Source organism: Amblyomma maculatum, chromosome 5 (genome assembly GCF_055883805.1).
Source record: "Amblyomma maculatum isolate TAMU_Amacu chromosome 5, ASM5588380v1, whole genome shotgun sequence".
Taxonomy (NCBI): domain Eukaryota; kingdom Metazoa; phylum Arthropoda; class Arachnida; order Ixodida; family Ixodidae; genus Amblyomma; species Amblyomma maculatum.
The window spans coordinates 84,059,174-84,081,333 of NC_139348.1; the positions used below are offsets into that span (position 1 = coordinate 84,059,174).

At 44.0% G+C, this 22,160-nt stretch overlaps 1 protein-coding gene across 1 annotated transcript in view; it reads left to right on the top strand.

Moving 5' to 3' along the window:
• The first annotated feature begins 9,000 nt into the window (after nt 1-9,000).
• The window catches only part of LOC146188614 (uncharacterized), a 32,203-nt gene continuing 19,043 nt past the window's right edge, over nt 9,001-22,160 (top strand). The window contains exon 1 of the mRNA XM_084605090.1: nt 9,001-10,079. Coding sequence (XP_084461216.1) covers nt 9,003-10,079 — 1,077 coding nt within the window. The 5' untranslated portion in view covers nt 9,001-9,002. The remainder of the gene's footprint in view (nt 10,080-22,160) is intronic.

The window sequence follows — 22,160 nt, forward strand, 5'->3', positions numbered from 1 at the left end:
AACGTCCACAAACTGCAGGTGTTTGCTATTGCGCTCTTCGTTGTGCGGCCAAAACGTAGGTGCGAGAATTAAGAGTTGTGAACTACCTGATCAAGTTGCAGGGCAGATGGGCAACGCACGTTAGCTGCAAAAGCAATTCGTCGCTGAAGGGTCTACTTGTAGTGCTCATGCTGCCCTTTGCACTCAATCATCTTTATCAGATAGTAAGAAACATATGAAAACAGGTGCCAATTTCTTTCTTGTGCCTTGTGGTGTAACTGACCGCACCACAGCTTGCAGGAATATCCAGAACTATGCTTGAAAACAAAACAGACGGCTCGGGTTTTTGCCTACACCCCGAAAGTCACTGCTGTCACCAGTGCCACCGCATCTCCACTGACGTCACTGGCTGACGTTTGTCTATATAGTACCAAAACTGTGAGCTAAATGGGATCTAGCTCTGCAGACCCTTGTAGAATCAGGGAGCCATCTGTTTACTCTAAGATAGAACAAATTTCGCATGCACTGAACTGCTGTAATGTTCAATTATGAAGAAAAACTGCAGCATTTGTTTAAGCAAAATGCACTTACTTGAACAGCTTGTGGGACGAAATGTAGCATGATACCCAGAACAGCGGTGCAATGACGACAAACACGAAAAGAGAAACACTACTCAAGCACACACTACCAATTATAACCCAAAACGGAATCCCAGCTTTCACTTTTACACCCAAGTACATCACATTAAAACAACTCTTCTTTCCCAATTACGCAGATATACCTGGCCAACAATAGATGTTAGTAACCCTCCCATCCAAGGTGAGGGGTGGACTTTTTTTTATTTCCAAACTTGCCATACGGCAAATACTATAGAAAATGCTTTACATAATTTTTCAAATAAAGTTTGCGAAATAAAAAAGTTCACCCCTCACATTGTCCGGGCAAGACAGTTACAGCTTTTGCCACTTAGACGCAAACTAAAACATTACCAGACATCTGCAGCTGCCATGAATCACGTTCACTCACAATACATCTAAAAGGAGAGTTCAGTTCATGAGTCTTAAAAAAACACATCAAGGCAACCCTTCTTGCAGTCGCTGATCGCTTTGGCCAATCTGCTCAGCTGCAGTTCATTACATAACATGATGACATTTGCTCCACTAGCTTTCTTCTGCACAAGCAGAAAATTCTTATTTGTTCCTAAAATTCTTCAGCGTCGCCCAGCCAGAACCCCTTTGAAGCCCCCTTTTTCCGTTTGAAGAAGACGAAGGTTATCATCTAAAAACATTATTTAGATTGCAGTACTAGATCCATCTTCCGAGAAGTCCTTGGGGTACTATTCAGCCCATCCAATATATCCCTCATGCACCACACAACCCTGGGGGCTTTGAAGTAGTTCCGGCTAGCCAATACTAACAGGTGACCTAGGAAATTAAGAATTGTGTGCTTGTATAGAACAAAGCTAGTAGATCAAAAGCCATCGCAGTATGTAATGAACTGCAGCTGACCAGATCGGCCAAGGTGATCAGTGATTGCAAGGGTTGCCTTGATGTATTTTTTTCCCTGTTAAGACTCACAAATTGGATTTGCCTTTTAGATGTATTGTGAGTGAACGCAATTTGTGGCAGCTCCAGATGAGTGGTGAGTTTTTTAGTTTGTGTCTCAATGGGCGGAAGTTATGGCAGTTTTGTTTGGATGATGTGAGTGATAGGCTTTGTATTGTATTCACTTCTTTAACGATACCTGGGATGTGAGGGTTGCGGACATTTACTTTTGGCCAGACATATATGCTTAGGAAAGAAGAGGTGCGCGAATGTCAAGTACTTGTGTGTAGAGAAGGAAGTTGTGCTTGGGCGTTAAAGACGAAGTTTGCATTCTGTTTTGTATTACAGTTGGTAGTGTACGCCTGTGTTGTGCTTCATTCATTGTGTTTGTCTTTGTTCCACCACACTTCCTTGAGGTCAGGTAGTGAGCTCTCATTTATACTGATCATGTTAACTCAGAAATTCAGTCAACTTGGACTGTACATGTTTCTAGCAAACGTGTATATAACTCAATGGTGTTAATAGAGACATTTAGTTCCACACCAGTCAATACAGCCTTGGGCATTCATAAAAACTAGCTTTGAGCGGTGCGATGCTCGGCAACTCAGTGGTGTAAAGGATAGACGAGAGGTGTTAGGAGTTTTTTCCTGCCTACAGGCACATACTTTGCTGACTGCATTGCAGTAGCTAGCGTTCCTGTTGCTGGCTCCTTGCTTGAGAAATATGAGAAATGTTTACCAGCAAAAATAATTGAACAAATGATGAGAATCATGAACTGCTACTTGTGAACAAATTATAGCAGCCAAGCACTTCTGCAACCTAGAGTAGCTCATCTGGAATGGGAGGGTGAGATCGCAGTCCACCCATCAATTTGACCCTTGGAACAGAGCGGCATCAGAGCTGCCATCCCTAAGCCGAGTAATTTGTAGCGGTTGTTAAAAAGGGCTTTACATCTGGGTCTTGTGCTTTCACACAATGCAGTAGTTTACTACTGCATGCTGATGCATATGTGCTAATGATAGAGGCAAAAATAACAAATTACTGATTTAGCAAATAGCAAAGTGCCCAGAAGAAATGAGCATGGGCAGGACGTGTAGTGTGAGGTGAGGATAACCAATGGACGCTTAGCATAACCAACTGGATTCCAAGGGAAGGGAAGCTTAGCAGGGGCAGCAGAAAGTTAGGTGGGTGGATGAGATTAAGAAGTTCGCAGAGGTCAAGTGGATGCAGCTAGCACAGGAGGATGTATATGATTGACAATCTTGTCAAATGACAATAAATATGCAAAATAAATATCAATGAGACAGCTGCACAGTGCAGTAGAGAACTACATTGACTGCCCAGAGAGCTAGCCTTGAAGACAGAATGTGCAGCTCGAAAGGCTGCCCACATCACCATCACACAACATCTCAGCAGAAGTGACTTGTGGCCAGTGGCGTGCCAAAGCTCAATAAATCAGGAAGACTGAATTTGTATTAAACGCTCAAACTCATGAAGTTACACTCGAGTTATGTTTATTTTTCACTGCCAAGAAATAAATACTGATGCGAAAGTGCTGAAGACCAGCCAAGATTACCATAAAACCTCTTCAATATTTTTTTCGGTATAATGAGCAGAAATATTGACTGCTTTCCTGCCTGTTGTGAGACTGCAGCATCACCCAAAGAGGCCTTGGCACTCACGGTGGTTCACTGTTATTGAAACAAAAACAACAATTATTGTTTTGCATACAGAAATGTTCTACCCATAAAAAGGTTTTTTAAATGTGCAACAACAGCACAGCACATTGTAGTACGAAAAAAATGTTTTTCTTTAGCTGGAGTAAAAGAAAATTTTAGCAGTGAGAGGACAGCTAGCATGAACAGAACAACTTTGAAGGAAATATTCAAGATAAGTCATAACATCAATTATGATATATAAAAGACAGTGGCTCATGAGAGGGGTGCGTGAGGTGTGCTCCGCACAGAATGCAGAGCTAAAAGGGTGCAGCTGGGCAGTGAGAGAAAGGAAGTGGTGGGGAGCAAAATGAATTATTGTGTAAAAGCGAGTATTGGTACGGCTAAGATACTGACTGGAGAATGCGACCTGCTCGTAAACTAATTGTTTTGTTTGGAGTTCTTGAAAACACAGGCCTTAGTTTTTGCCAGAGACTCCATGCCAAATTAATGTTGAACTTGGCCTATGCACGTGGGTGCGCCCATAAAACACCAGCATTAATCCGTTACCTATCAGAAACCCCCGCACAAAAGCATGTTAGACGACACCAGTCAGCAGCGTACTGCCATGCCTCTTTTTCTTTATAAGCAGTTCAGTCTCCTTTCCCAAGCGGGCATTGCTGGCAGTATCTCTCCGTCAGTTGTCTTGTTCATTTATCTCCTGCGCCTTTCTCGCTCCTCGATCCAGTCCCATCCGCCTCACAATTTCAAAACGCCGAAAGGCACAGAATAACTGTTGTCGAGTGAAATGGCAAGTCAGATCATGACGTCCTGACTACAAAAAAAAAATGAGAAGGAGGGCACTTTTAGAAAGGCCAGGTGCTTTTAAAGAGAATTGAGAGTGAATGTACCCAAGGGTGCTGACGTAGTGCATTATTCTCTCTGAGAAAGGCAAAGTCATTCTTAAAACGACAAATTCAACTGAAAGCATTAACAAACTTTTGCCTGGGGATGCCCACTGTCTCCCAGCTCCAAAAGGCCATTTGGCGCTCAACATTTTATGTTGATATGGCACCAATAAGCATTGGTAACTTTGCAGTCTAGATGCGGAAATCAGTCTGCACCTTTTCGAGGTACAAGTGGACTTCCAATACTTCTCATTGTGGGCAATCACCTATCTTAATTAAGCCGCTTAGTTAGGTCAGTGAATGTCCTCGCAACTTAAACATGCTAGTGTTTCTACCTTTTTTGGAAATATGTTCTTTTGACGTAATGTTTTAATAAATTGTCATTTGTGGAGCAATATCGCTGCGTCTAAGGGTTGAAAAGAAAAAAAAAACACTTTACTTGCTCTGCGTGGTTGGGTGCAAAAGCAAACTTGAACTCAAAGGATACCCTGAGGACTGAGGAGGAAGTTACGATTTGATGCTTAAAACATGGGGAGGGGGAAAGGGTGCCGCTCCTTTGCACCAGGTGCGGGTGACCCTAGAGATACCAGTGCTAAAAGAAACAAATGCATTCCTGTAAAATGTACCTTTTAATTAAAAATATTTTGAAAAATCTTCGATCGTTTTGTGGAAAATTCGTTTCACCATGTCCAGAACAGCTACTCCTGAACTAATTTATGACAGTGTATTGGTGAAACAGTAGCAAGAGCCAGAAAAGTAAAGAACTATTGCTCAATGCAGTGAGACTGCAACTCGACACTATTACATCGCACCACTGGCTTGTGCCAGTGACTCAAGTTCCCATCTTAGCATCTTCTTTAAGGAGAAGTACACGCGCCCTCATAACCCCGTGTACATTCCCCCTCCCTCGTAACTTAACGAGATTGGAGGAGGTTTCCCTTAGAAGGATAAGAGCTGGGGCGGCCCTTACCCTGTCGGTAACATGCTGATGGCAATCTCAAGCGACATCGAACCAACCACATGCCCCAAGTGTTCCACATGCCGAAAGTGTTCCACACCAGCTGAAGAAGTGAGCATTCACCACCTGCTGTAAACTTATGCAGGGACAAAGGCATCAAGGACACAGATTCTGCGGGAAGTGGAACTAACCACAAGGGAAGAGGACTTCTCTAAATGGCTCGCCGACAACAATAAGAGTGGAAGCCTGCTCCGGTTCCTTACGAAAAATAATTTACATCAGTTTCTATAATATGCCTCATGGCAAGCTTTCGATAAAAAAAAAGTGATGACAAACTTCACCTTCCCTTCTCAAGGCTGCCTCCCAAGCTTGATAATATTCTTGTGTGCTATCCAGCTGTCCTGATGTTGATGGTCATGACACAGAAGAGCGTACACCACCAGTGAGAAAGCGCATCGTGCTGTCGCAGAGCAATCGGACGGCCGAAATTATGAGATGTTTTTCCTGTTTATTTTTTTCAATACCTTGAAGTTATAATTGGTAGTCACATACATCCCATCCTGCCAGTTTGGGCAACACGACCTAAGGCATTGCATCAGCCATTAACATGCTCACGTGTTCTTTAATACTCTCTTCAGCATTGTGTCTGCAATAAGTTCAACATTTTTTTTCAGTGAGTCCCCTGACAACAGCTTTAGTTTAATGGCTGGACACATTGTCCCTTATGCAAATGTCATGATGAGATTGTTAGGAATATGAATCACAAACATATCCTTCATCATGAAAAATTAAAGGTGATACATAATAGTATCTGCTACCAAAACCCAGTTCAAACTGGAGGAACACAACAGCGGCATGAACAAAACACATTTGCCAGCAAGCCAGAATTTTTTTCACAACAAACTTGTTTCCAAAGAGCTGAGAAACAAGGCACGTTGCCTGGGTGTTGCCTCGGGCAACGAAAACTAAATGCAGACAGCATCCGTCAGCATTATTTGACTTTTTCCCCAGCTGAGCAAAACTTCCGGCATCAACACACCACCACAGCATGTAATTAAAGGTAACTGACCGTTTTTTAACAGTTTCCATGCATCAAGACAGCACTTAAAGAAAACTCTTCTTCATCGCTGTGCTGCATGCTGTAGTATGGCGCCTTGCAAGCAGACAGGCTGCCAATGAAACCAGCTGTGCTGGTGCCGCATGTTTTCCTTCCTCCTCCATGCACAGTATTTGACCCTAGAAATGAGCACGCAGGCAGTATGGGATCGTACGAGTGGCTTTTCTTGAGGAACAGTAAGGGATCATTTTCAAAGTTTTTTTTTTCAGTTAGACAAGGAGCTCGCCAAGTGTTCCCGTAGAAATTTCCACTATGTAGCTGGGTGACAGGTACATATTTCCTGACAGCTATTGTTAAAGTGGCGAGATGATTGTCAAAGCTATATAAATGTGCTGTTGCCAGACAAAGGTTGACCAAATGTTTCTGCAGTGTGAACCAGGCATAACAGTCTACCTAGTGTGACAATTGCTTCTATCAAAAACAATGACTTGTTTCAGCAAACTGGGCATTGAGTCTGACGGTAACTTTTTACTGGACTGAGGGTACTTTTGTGATAACAGATGAGATTCTCTATTTGGTTTCATCCAGAAACTTTAAAACTTACCATACGAGATCTACATGCTCCCAAAAATATGTCACGCCACCTAATTTAAACAGTGCTAAGAGGAGTCACTGAACAGAATATCAAGCCCATTTGCAGAGGCAATAATAAAAACAGGATCTAATAAGAAGTAGCACTGCAGCAAAGCACGTCATCTCTTGCTGTACAGGGTTGAAGTGCACATTACGGAAGCCACCGATGCTGCATCTCGGGTAGTTTTCCAGCATACCTGGCCACAGTACCTCGTTCTTTCAGCAGTTTGATAGATCACGGATGTCCCACTGCTTTGCCACAGTGCAATATACACTTCTCTTCATTACAACCATGAACAGCAGAGCTACCGAATGCCACGCTAGAAACTTTTGTCTGGCAATCACCCATGCAAGAGTGAGAGCGAAACTTTTCATAACTCATGGCACTTTGGCCGCAAGCAAGCGACACTAAACAACAGTGTAGCCCTACTGATGCTCTGTGGCAATGAGTGGTGGCCAATTTAGTTTTTCAGCTGACAATACATACCATATACTAGATAGTATATACAAGGCTAAAGCATTTATGTTCTTATGATTTTAGCAAGATTAATAAAAATTCTGTGCCTGTAAGAACATGCAAATATCTGAAAAGCATAAACATTTCCTACCTGATGGCTGTGGCAGAGGTAGAAGTGGTACAGTGCTGCTGTGGGACCTATGGTTTGTACTAGCTGAAGGCTGGTTCGAGACTGAAAGTTAAAAAAATACAGCGAATTGTTTTATTTCTAACAAGTATCTCTGACACTTTCGAAATTTTGCCACACACTGCAACAAAGGTTTATGCAGTTCAAGCGGGGACGAAGTAAAACATTCCCCTCATCTTAAGATTTTTCTTATTTCTGGAGACCACTGGTACTTTTTTGCCTTCCACCTCTGTAAGAGGACACTTCAGAGACACTGACAAATGAATTTTAAAGGACACTGAAAAGTCAGGATACACAAGCATGGCCCTAAAGCCACTACGCTAGTCTGAGTGGTTATTCATTTAGCATGCAGTCGATTCACGCATTTGAATCCTTAGATTTACAGCAGGAAGGCACTTTACGAACGTTATGCATATTTGTGAAGAACATGATAATATCTGTAAAAGAAAAAGCTCACACCCGGTGGCTACAGTGGAAGTATGACCAGTGCAGTGCTTCTGGGGGAACTATGGCTTGTATCAGCTGAAGGCTGGCTTGGTACTGAAAGTTAAAGGAGCGCATCAGATGGTTTCATTTCCAGCAACTATCTCTGACACAGCATTCTAAATTATTCTCTCCTTGCAACTTAGGTGTATGCTATTTGGATTCTTACATTTGCGTTTTAATTGCCATGGCTTGAGTGCTTGCAATTTTTCAAAACAACTGGGACAATTTTACACTCCTCCACAGTAAGCGGGCACCTTAGAGGGACTGAAAAGTAAATTGAAAAGCGCACTGAAAGGAAATGGTGAGTCAGATAGCACTGATTGCCATACATGAGATGTCAGCAAATATGCTCTGTACCAAATATTTCCTTTTATAACCAAGATATTTGTATTAAGGCAAAAACCTGCGGCACCATTAGATGCACATTTCCCAAAGCGGTTATGAAAGACATAAATATGACAGCTCTCAAGGAGCAACTTTAACCTTGTCAGTGGGAAACAGCTTTTGAAATGTGAGGACAGTGTAGTAGCAATTCAAGAAAAGAATTCAGTTTACACCTCTGCACCTTGTTAAAGCAAGTAAAGCAGTGGCACTTCTCTGCTGCTTAGCAGTTACACAAGAGCTTAGCCCCGCAGGGGGCACCTGTTAAAGCTGGTGTTTGTGTGTTTTGTGCGACACCACGGACCCCGAGCACCCACGCTTAGCCGTGCGTGGCATCGTCGTGTCTGGGGAAAAGGGGATCCTGGTGGTTGAGCTGATACCGAGTGTTTGGGCCTTTAAGGCCCCTCGGCGGAGGCAACACACCACTTTGGCCCACGCTTCCCATAGACGGCACCTCCAGGCTGACCCACCTGGGGGAAATCGGCAGTCGCCCTTTCCTATCCTCCCCCCCATCTTTCGCTTTCCTATCGTCTGTCCTAAAGCTCTCCTGTCCTCTACTCTCTTCTTAGTTTTTCCTTACTTCCCGGTGGCGAGGGTTAACCTTGTGTGGAGTAACCACCCTGTGTTGCACCATATTAGGTAATAGTTAAGATGTACAGCTGGCGTGGGCAGGGTGCTTGCTCAAGCTCCTGTCTCGTCCCCTTGTTGGACTCCATGGTGGGTGGCTGGCATCATGACCGAACAAAAATTGAATTACATGGCCTCTTTTATTTCTAAAACTGATCGCCCTCCCAGTAAGAGAGGGCGCACCGATGTGACAAACAAGTTCTTTACGAAACATGTCAACAGCTTTCCCCACTTCCATGTCGTGCACTCGGAACACCCAGAAAAAACTGCCCGTCAGATCTCGCCATTCCTAGTGACAAAGACGCTCACAGCTACCATAGTTCAGGGCTACAAAATTAAGAAACTACCAAATGGTGACCTCCTCCTAGAAGTGCTGTATAACCATCAGAGTGAAAAGCTAACAACCGTTACGTCGTTCGGGGACATCCCTGTCTCAATCAGCCCCCACAGGTCACTCAATACAGTTCGTGGAGTCATTTCAGATAATGATCTCAAATACGTGACTGAGGAGGAACTACTAGAAGGACTAAGAGACCAAAATGTAACCAATGTCTATCGAATCAAAATTAGGAGAGACAATAACGAGATTCAAACTAAACACATTGTGCTAACATTTGCACTGAGCACCCTTCCTGACTCAGTTGAAGTAGGCTACCATAAACTCAAGCTCAGACCGTACATTCCCAACCCACGCCGCTGCTACAATTGCCAAAGATATGGCCACAGCTCCCAGAGCTGCCGAGGCCGCCTCACCTGCGCAAAATGTGCCTCCAACGAACATAGCACTGACAACTGTCACACCGAAGCAAACGTTTGCGTAAACTGTGAAGGCAATCATCCAGCCTACTCACGATCTTGCCCTACATGGAAAAAGGAAAAAGAGATTGTAACCTTGAAAGTCACGGAGAATATTACTTTCGGAGAGGCAAGAAAGCGGCTTTCGTTGGTGCAGAATCCAACTTACTCTGTGATGACGCAACAGGGCGCAGCGTCATCGCAGACCTCGGCATCTGCCCAGGTCACGTCTAGTGACCGTGGTGCAGGGCCATCCGCGCCCCCTGTGGAGGTAGCTAGTGCTACTCCACTATCCCCAAAACAGGTCACGCCGACCCCCAGGTCAGCAGGCCTAAAGGCCTTGCCCCAAGGGGCGAGGTCAAAAACAAGTGTATCCGTGCCTTCTGCACGAAGGTCCAGCATACCTGAAGATGTGATGGACACATCGCCCCCCTCGCCTCCGCAGCAGCGGCGGCAAAGCTCTCTCGAGCGTAAAAGAAGGGACAAAGTCCCAATAACGGGTCCAAAAGACCCAACAACATAGATTTTCAACCCTATCCCCAACTAACCCGCCACCATGCCATTTCTAGTTCACTGGAACTGTCGCGGGCTCTTACACAACTACACTGATATAATTGACATTTTAAATTCATTTTCTCCAGTTGCGTTGTGTCTCCAGGAGACCAATCTCGGACCACAGAACAAAAACTTTCTTAAAAAATATCAAGTCTTCCGTTGTGACCGACAGAATTCAAGCAGGCTCTCCGGAGGCACTGCTATTGTGGTCCAAGGTGGCGTTGCGACACGAGGAATCAACCTTAAAACCACAATTGAAGCTGTTGCAGTCACCGTGGTGCATTTTAAAACAATAACAATATGTTCTTTATACATCGAACCTCATTTCACTATCACACTTAATGATTTACAAGCAATTTTAATGCAACTACCGGAGCCATATATTTTAGTAGGGGATTTTAATGCTCACTCATCCTTTTGGGGAAGCGAAAAAACGGACGCCAGAGGTCGGATTTTAGAAGATTTTATTCTCAACAACAATGTTTGCCTCCTGAACACGGGCAAACACACTTACTGTTCTTCAAGCACTGGAAAAATGAGTTGCATTTATTTGTCCTTTTGTTCACCAAGTCTGTTCACTGATTTTAGATGGAATGCTATTGACAACCCTTATGGAAGCGATCATCTTCCCATCATTATCAGTCAACATCGTCCCCATTAATCGCCTTTACTAAACCACGGCGTTGGAAACTGTATCTAGCCGACTGGGCACTCTTCCAAAAACATGCCGCTCTAGAAAAACTCTTTTCGGACAGCCTCGATGTCAACGAGCAAAATGAAAAGTTCACGGAATGTATCATTGCCGCTGCCCATTTAGCCATCCCCCAGACTTCGGGAATAGTACGAAGGAATGGAAAGATATGGTATACAAAGGAATGTAGAGAGGCCAAAAAGAAGCAGAACAAAGCCTGGGGAATTTTTCGTCGATACCCTACACAGGAAAATCTAATTAAATATAAAAAGGCAAGGGCTAAGGCTCGAAATATTCGACGTGATGCTGAAAAAAGATATTGGCAAGGTTATGTGTCTTCAATAAACAGTTCCGTCACAGTAAAGAAAATGTGGGAGCAAGTCCGCAAACTCGATGGCAAATTCTCTCCTTTTGCAGTTCCTTTCCTTACACCCCCTGATGCACAAACAAGTATACTCGAGCAGGCTGACCTATTGGGAGAACACTTCTCTCATGTTTCTAGTTCCCTACATTACACAGACTCCTTCTTAAAGTATAAAAACACAGCAGAAAAACAGAGACTTCCTACAAATGGTTATACCAACGAGCCCTACAATAACTTAATTACAGTTCAGGAACTCCATAGAGTATTAACTAATGGCAAGAAAACTGCACCAGGCCCCGATGAGATACACTATGAAATGCTAGCCCATCTGTCCGAACCTGCAGTAGAAGCACTCCTGAAATTTTTTAACAAAATCTGGGTGTCAGGCAAAATGCCTGATGCTTGGAAGAAGGCTGTCATTGTACCATTCCTGAAGCCTGGAAAACTGCCAAACTCTCCTACTAGTTACAGGCCAATAGCCCTAACTGGCTGCCTTGCCAAATCATTCGAAAGCATAGTCAATACCAGGTTGATGTTCATTCTTGAAGCTCGTGAACTCCTTGACATCCACCAGTGCGGCTTCAGAAGAGCTTGTTCAACACTGGATCATCTAGTTCGACTTGAAAACACAGTCCGAGAAGCCTTCATACATAAACAGCACTGTCTCGCAGTTTTCTTTGATATGGAAAAAGCGTACGACACCACCTGGCGATTTGGGATACTTCGCGATCTGGCAGATCTTGGAATCCGCGGCAGAATGTTGAACTGCTTAAAAGATATTTTGTCCGACCGCTCGTTCCAAGTACGCCTCGGTCCTACACTCTCGAGGAACTTTACACAAGAGAACGGAGTACCGCAAGGATGCATATTAAGTACTACACTTTTCATTGTAAAAACGAATTCCATAGCCAAAGTAATCCCACAGTCTGTTATGTACTCACTTTATGTTGATGACCTCCAAATCGCATGCACATCATTCAGCCTATCGACGTGTGAACGACAGATACAACTAGCATTAAAGAAACTGAGTAATTGGGCAGATAAAAATGGATTTAGGTTCTCGCCTCAGAAAACAGTTGCCGTTCTTTTCTCTCTGAGGAGAGGCCTGCAGCTCAATCCCACCCTGCACCTAAATGAAACCATACTCCCGATAAAGCAAGAACACAAATTTTTAGGACTAACGTTTGACAAGAAGCTCACATTCCTCCCACACATAAGCAGCCTGAAAGTCAAAGCCTCTCGAGCTCTCAACATCCTTAAAGTACTCTCGAGGGGACACTGGAGCTCTGATAGGACATGTCTTCTCCATATCTATCGCTCAGTGGTACGCTCCTGTTTAGATTACCGGTGCGTGGTCTATGGGTCAGCGAGACCGTCATACCTTAAACGGCTGGACCGAGTACATAACCTTGGTCTGCGTCTTTCAACTGGTGCATACAGGACATCGCCGGTGACAAGTCTGTATGTAGAAGCAAACGAACCGCCACTAAAATACAGGAGAACCATGCTTACACTTTCATATGTTCTGAAAATTCGCTCGTTACCGAAACATATTTGTTACTCCATACTTACAAACTGCCCCTCAAGAACACTGTACATCAATAAACCTCGATCCATCAGACCTCTCATACTCCGTTTTGAAGAGCAGTGCCGGGAACTCAACTTGCTGGATGCACTTCCTGATATTGCACGGAGACCTGACCCACTGCCACCTTGGTACAACTTCACTGCTGTGTGTGACTTCACATTAACTCAATTTCGCAAATCACAAACACCGCACGAACACATAATACAAGAGTTCTTGGCATTAAATCAGAAATACAGTGATCACAAGGCATTTTATACAGATGGTTCAAAGACAATATTTCATGTAGGCAGTGCAGTAATAGAAGACAAACAGGAAACAACAGTAAAGTTACCACAGTGTGCCTCAATATTTACTGCCGAATGCTACGCCTTATCCCTAGCAATAGATAAAATAGTCAACAAAAACATCAAAAACAGTATCATCTATACAGACTCTCTGAGCATACTCGCATCACTACATCAAAAAAATGCTATAGAACCTTTAGTAGGGGACATAGTCCATTATGTAGTGATAGCAAAAACACAAGGACTTAATATTAAATTTTGCTGGGTGCCAAGCCACGTTGGAATCAGCGGTAATGAGAGGGCTGATGCATGTGCCGCGGCCGCCTCCAATGCTCAAGTACAGAAGGTGAAAATTCCACATAATGACGCCATAAAATTCATGCAAAGAACACTGAGACAAAAATGGCAGGCTGCCTGGGATAACGAAGTTAATAACAAGCTACACCTAGTAAAGCCAGTTATAGAAGAATGGAAAACATGCAGCCATCAAGAACGTTTTATTGAAGTAATCTTATGCCGCCTTCGTATCGGACACACCCACCTGACTCATAACTTCATCCTAGCAAAGAAAGACAAACCCATTTGCGAACACTGCGGAGAGGTGGTCACCATAAACCACATCCTAATATCCTGTATAAAACTCGATCAACTTAGAAAAAAGCATTTCCGACAGTTCTATGACAACTACATTCCCTCACATCCTAGCTTACTCTTAGGAGAAAATTCACTGATTAAAACGTCTTCTCTCATTGATTTCTTAAAAGATGCCAACATCCTAAACCTACTCTAGTGTATTAAAATAATCGCTCGCTTCCTTTCACCAAACAGATACGCAAACCCCGAGCTTGGCGCATGATGGCCTTAGCTGCCTATGTGCCACAAAACACAACGCAACACAACACAAGAGCTTAGTTTCTGCAGATTAATTAGTTGCCCTGACAATCGTATGAAAGCATTGTTGTCAGGCAAAAGGCCAGTCGATTGCTAAACAAATTATTGAAAGCATCGTTGCAATGCGAAAGGCCAGTCAATTGCTAAAAAAAATTAAAGCATCGTTGTCAGGCAAAAGGCCAGGCAATTCTAAAAAAATTAATGAAATCATCATTGTCAGGCAAAAGGCTAGTCAGTTGCTAAAAAAGAATAATGAACGAATTGTGTTTTGAAAAGAATTGTTGTCAGGCGAAAAACCAGTCAATTGATAAACAAAAATTAATGAAAGAATCGTTTCGCGTCGGCGCTGGTATGCGTGCCGCTACAGTGATTCAACTACCTCCAAAATCTCGCCGCACGCTCGCCGCACGCTCGTCGGACCACCAAGACGATTTGCACTGCAGCCCCGTGAGACAGTGCAGCCAGAGCAAGTGTAGGGCGTAGGGCGATTTTTCCTCTCTCTTGCGTGCACTCCCTGCTTCTGCACTCCACTTGCGGTCCTTTGACTTTGTGAAACTAAACTCACTGCAAAACCCAGTAGAACTGCGTTTACCGAACCACAGCTATCGCGCAACCATTCTTTGTGTGTGAATGGGGGGGGGGGGGGGGGGTCGCGGACTCCGCATATAGCTTGGTAGACCCCTGCTTGGGGTCCGTGGTGCTGATATTGCGCACCGTCTCATGATTTGTTTTTCACGAAAGGGAGGGGAGGAGGAGGGGGTTGTTTATATTGCGCGAAATACGTCCCGTCGTTGCCCATGATTTTTTTTCACAGGTATCGCGCGAACGGGCGCCACAAATCTCTAGATGAACCCTTGGGGTAAGCACTGTTTCTATTGCACACTTTGTGGCGTAGTTACGCATGATTTGTTTTACAGCTATCGCGCGAACGAACCCCGCAAATCTGTTGATGGACCCTTGGGGTCCGCGGTGTTTATATTGCACACTTTGTCCTGTAAGTTACTCATGAAACTTTTTATCCGCGCAAGTCGTAGAATATGTGTCAGCATATTTATTTGCACTGATTTTCAAACCTCAAATATCAATAACTGAATTCACAACGGTGACATGTCTAAATAAGAGCCGCTTGAATGCATACAGAAGTGGAGGAAGGCTTACCTGTCGATGTATTCACCCCTGCCTCCGACCGCATACCGACACGACACAGTAAAACTCGAGACGACGACGGATCCCCCGCTGTTAGTTAACGACGCTCGCTGGGACTAGGAAAGAAGCTGATGCCGACCTGACACGCAGGTAGAAGTAAAATACGGCAGAGAACATAGAGCGCGAACTAGCCCACCGAGATTCAACCAAGCAAACGGCCATTTGCAAACAGCTGGTTAGTTCGGTAACTGTGGAGAAGTGACTCGTGAGAAGGCAAGGAGAAGGCGCAGACGATATATATTGTCCGGCATAAAACATGGGACGAGATATTGCCTTATGTCACATTTGCATATAACACGGCCGTCCAAGAAACAACTCGATTCACTCCGTTTCGCCTAGTATACGGACGCGATGTACAGACCATGCTCGACGCTATGCTGCCATGTGCGGCTGACGACCAGCTGCTTACCGCTGACGCAGAAGAATTCACCAACTACGCTGAGGAAGCTCGCCAACTCGCCCGTAATCACATTACAAAACAGCAAGCAACAGATGCACGCCGATATAACGACCGCCATCGCTATGTCGTGTTCCAGCCTGGCGACAAAGTCTGGGTGTGGACACCTGTCCGGCGCCCAGGCCTGTCAGAAAAACTTCTCAATCGTTACTTCGGACCCTACAGAGTGTTGCGTCGCCTCTCAGAAGTTACGTACGAGGTTATTCCAGACGGAACTGTACCGAGTTCTAGTCGTCAGTGCTCGTCTGACCTGGTGCATGTGCTTCGCATGAAGCCGTATTTTACCCGCTGAAAGCCGTATTTGCCATCCGGATCAGTTTTTGTTTCTGCGAGCTTGTGGTTTTTTTTTTCGAGGGGGGGAATAATGCCACCTGACGGTTCGAGGTAGCGCTTGAACGACGAAGAAGTTGGAGACTCTCGCGCGCTTCGGCTAGCTAGGACTGTGAACTCTTGAGCTTGTGTCTTCGTGTTACCGTTTCCCGGGAACCTCTGCATTGACTGTGTGTATCTGCCCCTGTTGCCGATACCCATAAATCCCTGTCTTCGTGACAATATATATACAAACGCGGCAATAATTGTTTGAGGCCATTTTATTATTAACACAAAAATTAAACTGGTTTTTGAAAGGTTTCTGAGAGCCAAAATAAAGCTTTAGTTTTCTTTAACTTTTAAGAAATGGCAAGTATATGCAGCCCTTCCGCGGGAAGTTTGAAATTGTTGATTGTTGCAGTATGCGTGCTTTTGTGCGCATAAATTAGCACAATGGTATCCTGGCGAGTACTGCCCATCATGTTCCCTTTGCGAAGATCAGAGGGCAGACCTATAGCACGTTTTTTTTTTAAAAATGTGAAACCTTGAAACCCCCGGAGGGCCTATAGATTACCGATTCGGAACAGTGGGAGGCTTTATTGCTTAGCACTGATCCAGGCCGGCAACACGCCATCGCTGCCTGGGCCAAGGAGGTCGCCGAGAGCCATCGAACGACGACCAGCCCTGGGGCGGTTTGAGGGGAAGTGTCCTCTCACGAAGAAAAAACACACCAAATTCTCCTCAATAAAGTTTTCTCCTCCGAGTATGGAAACGGCGGTAAATGTAACGGTTATGTTATCCTGGGTACACTGTGGTAAATTAGTTTTGAATGTATAATGACCGTCTGAGTCCGACAGCGCCTGCTTGGAGACACTCAGTTAAATGTTTGTGTGAAACAAATCTCTTGCGCGACACATATTATCAGCGAAAAAATGCGTCCCATAACAAACATCTCTCGAAAGAAATGCGTCGCGCGACATACATTCCGCGACAGAAATTAGTCATGCGACACATCCCAAGCAGGTATCTCTCGCAAGACAGAACCCGCGACAGATATTTCTTCCGTGCGACACAACACGCGAAAAGCATCTTGGTCGCACGACAAAGGACACGAACAATGTTTGTCGCACGACACAACCCACTACGGACACGTTCGTCGCAAGACAAAAGACAAGAGAGAAACCTTTTTGGCGACAGAACCCACTACAGGCAATTTTGTCGTGCGACAGAACCCGCGACACAAGTCTCTGTCGCACGACCAAATGTACGACTGAGACGCTTGTCGCGCGACAAAAATATGTGTCGCGCGACATATTCACGACACAAAATTCTGTCGCGCATTTTGATCGGGTGTGTGTGTTTGTGGTGTATTGCAAAATAAAAACGCTTGAATGGCGCAATAGATGGACACTACTTACCTTAGCACTGGGCGAATAAAACATCTGTTAAATTCCTCTGTGTGTAATTTTTCTTATGAATCTTTTTTCTTAACGCGTCGTTAAAAAAATTACCAAAACTACCAGCAGCAAAAATTACCAGCAGCAGATGAACAAACCAATGTCAACACAGGTAGAAATTGCCGACGCCCTGCTTGCTGCCATTTCAATCTTCTGCCCAAGTCTGCTCTAATGTTTGAATCCTTTCATGGCTTGAATTGCTTTAAAATTTGTATGCTGTCCAGGATATATACGTAAACGATTGTAGTGGCATGCAATTTCTGATCTATATAGCATGTTGGAATACACGCAACGGCTGTGCGACTGGAAGCAAGACTCAGCAAGCAATGCACCTTTAAGGTCGCGTTGAGCTTCCAAACCCACGTTGAATGTGCTAAAACTTCATCGAAAATAATAAATCGTACTTTGCAGCTGTTGTCCAAACATGCCGTGACCTTCACAAATACCGGTGGGATTAAATATTCGCAAAAACTTGAAAAATATGTGCGAAAATGTTGGCACATGTGTTAATATGACTCGCAATGACAGCTAGTACACCAGCAAATAGTAGGCGCTGATTTCTTGGTGTATTAAATTCGGCTGGTTGAAATGACGTTTTTCGTTTTTGCAGTATATTCAGAGGAGCACATAGTCACTAGCCACGGAGGCACAGTATCAGAGATGCAACTTTAAATGCACGAAGTCTAAAAGAAATTAAACCTACCGTGGGCGTATGTTTATAGGCAGTCGGCTTCACAGTGTATTATTATGTTTCATGTGTGAACAAAGCGATGGTTAGTATAGTTTATCGAGCTACCCAATTACAAACTCTGCGTTTATTTTCAGGGAGGAGGGGGTACACACCTAGAAGCGACCGATTTTTTTACGGTGCTTTTCTGTGTTCCACTTACCGTCTATAACATTGCAATTTCTTATTCCTTTCGGCATAATGATGTCCGAGCAACACATTTATTTCTACTTCTTTACTGCCCACCCACTCCGTGAAAGCAAAATTCTTGTCTGCGTGAGCGTAAGATTCAGTACTCATCGCTATCCATCGCTTCGCAGCAGCTCAATAGCCGCTCATTTGCCTTTCATGGAAGAGACTGCGAGGGAGCGCCAGACGCTACTATTGCCAACTGTCAGCTACGCTAGAGCACACTAATAAAGCACCTCAGCGCTTCCTGTGCCCTGCTGCTGCCAATGCGGATGATTTGTCATTAACCTCGGCTCCAAAAAATAACATTTTTCACGCCTCTTGACAAGCTCGAGGGTAAATGGTGGAAACTAAAACGAACATTTTACTTTCCTTGTAGCTTTCTTTGAACTTTTTGTTGTTTTAGATGAGTTTATTAGTACTCTCGTTCACTAGGTTTGTCTTGCATTGAGATGGTACCGTTCAAGACAAAAAAAAACAACTCACAGGGAATGTTTGACATTAGTAGGAAGCAGGTTTCCAGCGTGCAAATTAAGCTATAGAATTCTGACTTTCTGCTTTCTTGCAAACCAAAAATAATAAATAGCAAAAAAAAGGAACAGGCAAAACAAGCGGATCAAAAAAAGAAAAACACGCTCGGGAAGAAGAAAACAACAGCACAAGTGCTAACGTAACCTCGCACAACAACATCTAAAATTACTCCCACTTTCTTTTCCTGCTATACTTTCAACTGTATTATGCCACATTTAGTTTAGGGTCTGTGTCCCCACAGCTTCCTCATGCTAACCACAAAACGCTTAATGGCACATATCTTAGTCTCAGCCACTTGTCCTGGATCCAAAGCATAGCATAGCACCCGCACCTGGTCTTGACACCGATGAACTCGCCACAGTTGGAAACTCATTAGCTTGCAAAAACGCACTTGAAATTTCACACGAGAGAAAAGATCAAAAAAGGCCTTTTCGAAAGCAGAAGCCAATATATCTTGCATGTTTGTCTAGCCAATGACGAACAAAGACACTCACTATAGACGAAAAAAAGGACCAATAACTTATAAAGTACACAGTGTTTTGAAAGGTAACTAAACAAAACTACTACTTGGGCTATAGATTGTACGCAGTCCTAGGAGGGGAACCAAAAGTTCACTGAAAAACACACCCGAAGGAAGGAAACAACAGGCAAAGGGCTAAATTAACTTGCACTCGACCGCTGGAAAAGGACTACAGATACCAAAAGCGGAAAGTGGCAGTAATTGCTTGTACTTCATCTCTAGAAAAAGAGAGAGGGACAAAGGGAAGTAGTTAAAGACTATCATCTTCTTCCTCCTTTCTTTCTCACGCCAGAGAGCCTCTTTCTCTCTTTCTGTCTTTGAGAGAAAGTAGAGAAGGACAGTCTATCTCCACTACGTTACATACTCTTAACTTTTAACTCTTAACATACTTTTAACATTTTAAAGCATTTAGCACCTCATACGTGGCGACCAACGCTCATGAGCTATTAAAGGTTCTCGCCTTAAAATGAGCTTTGTTCACAACGTTAACTTGCAAGTAGCTAGTAGGCGATCAGCGCGGGTATTTCGCGCCGTATACTGGTTGTACGGGTGCTGCTGATACTCATCTTTTTCTTTACGATCACCACGTTTCGAAAAGAAAACTCCCAATTAAGCAAGAAAGTGTAAAACTCATAAGGGTTGTAGTACGCAGACATGATACGCCTTCGTAGGCACGGCTGCGGGCATCACTGTTCTTACTCTGTAGATCACCGGCTCAAAACTTTTCTGGGAACAGCGGATTTGATGCAACTACGAGGCGCCTAGCGCTGCCGCCATAAATATTCTGGAAAAAAAATTCCGCATTTTGGAAGTGGGAATTTTGGTTCGTAGGCGTCACCGTCTATGGCATTCGTCAGCCTCATCCGCCTGACTATACTCACCGCTGGGCGGAGGTCTCTCCTATGATTCTCACATTAACCCGGTCCTGTGTTTTCTATATTCACTTGACCCCTGCGAACGTCTTAACCTCATCCGCGCACCTAACCTTCTGCCGCACCCTGCTACGCTTTCCTTCCCTTGAATTCAGGTATGCTAAAGTGACCATCGCTCCTCCTCTCTTCCTACTACAGGTCCTGCCCATGCTCATTTCTTCTTCTTGATTTCCAAAATAAACAAATTTGTGTTTACTTTTGCACTGCGACCCGCAGCTCTCGTTGCCTAAACATACGCTCTGATATCTCCATTTTGTTAACCATACCGTTATGGAGTTAACAATCGCCATTTGCACAGCCGCTTTAGAGCATGGAACGTTCTCACGGTTTCCTTTGGTTGATCTACGTTCATAATGTGTCGAGAATACGATAGCGCTCCTTAGGCGGAACTAAAACAGAAACGCTGGTCGGTTCAATATCGCACTGACATCAGACGGGACCTCATTCCTGGCATTCTAACAGTTGTGTCTGTTTTTGGCTTCTGAGATATCAACACTAGGTTTCAGTTCTTGCATCTTTTTTTTCCACATTACGCGCATTTATTGATTTTCAGCATTTCAACGTTCTTTTGTAATTGTGGCACGCCTTACTGTGATGGTATACTGTGATGGTATAGAAATATGAAATGCAGAATTTCTAATCCAGTACCGTGGTCATTCTTTTCTGCTTTTGGATAAGACGCTAGGCTTTGCATTCGTTTTTCTGAATTGCAAGTTTATTTTCGAGTGGAAACATGAAACGCCGAATTCTATAAGTAAATGTGAGCGCTCCTAAACATTTGCTGAGCTCATTCCAAACTTTCCCGGACAGTTATTTACTTGCCTTAATCAACTCTATCTTAACGAAAAAAAAATCTAGGGAACGAGAGTGGATGAACGCACATTCCGAGCGGAAATTTCACAAAAAGCCATATGGAAAAGGAAGTGATCTTTCCTGTGAAAAATGCTTTCTTTTTGGCCTAGATGTTAATGACAAATGATCCAGACTTGACACCCTCAAGGGGGTGCAAGCACAGAGGTACTCTATTAGTGTACTGCATCATTGCGCACTATTTGCTATAGCAGCATCTGGCACTCCGTCGCAGTCAGGTTCAGTTAAAGACAACTGAGCAGCTAACAATCCATACACACCGGCTTGCACCGCGGGTTGGGCTCACAGAGTCAAGAATTTTTGTTTTCGCGTTGCGAGCAGTTACTAAAGAAGTGGAAACAAAACGTGTTCTTTGGAAGCCTTCCTACGGCGAGGAATAAGAATCTCAAGTTCCAGCAGGTATGAGCGGTACTATAAAGCCGGGAGACGGCAAACTATCAGAATAAGAGAGGCATGAAAGTTGATTTTCGGTAGAGTATTTTTTTATTTCTAGCAGGTCCGTTGGCCGAAAAAAAAATCGACGGTTTTAGTTACGCATATCCTTCTGCAGACAAATTAGCTCCGAGGTGATGTAGGGTAGTCGCCAACGCTGCTCTTACCGAGACCTCATCCACAAGTTATGGAGCAGTAGAGGACACCCAACACGACCGTCTGTGCATTGTACGTCTCCATATTCTCTCGACTTTGCAAAACATTTTTTTTTTCACAGTGCATCTCAGATCTGGTAGCGTTTTGAGGAGTGACTATGTTCACCTCCGAAGAGACCTCTTAAATGCGAATTATCATTCAAAAAGCATACCTTATCAGCGCAAAGGGTGCCTGCCATTCGCTATGTGTACCCGACTTAGTATGTCTCATATAATAGCATGAAAACAAACGTGTTCGACAATATTGTTCGCACCTCTTGAATTACCCTCATACA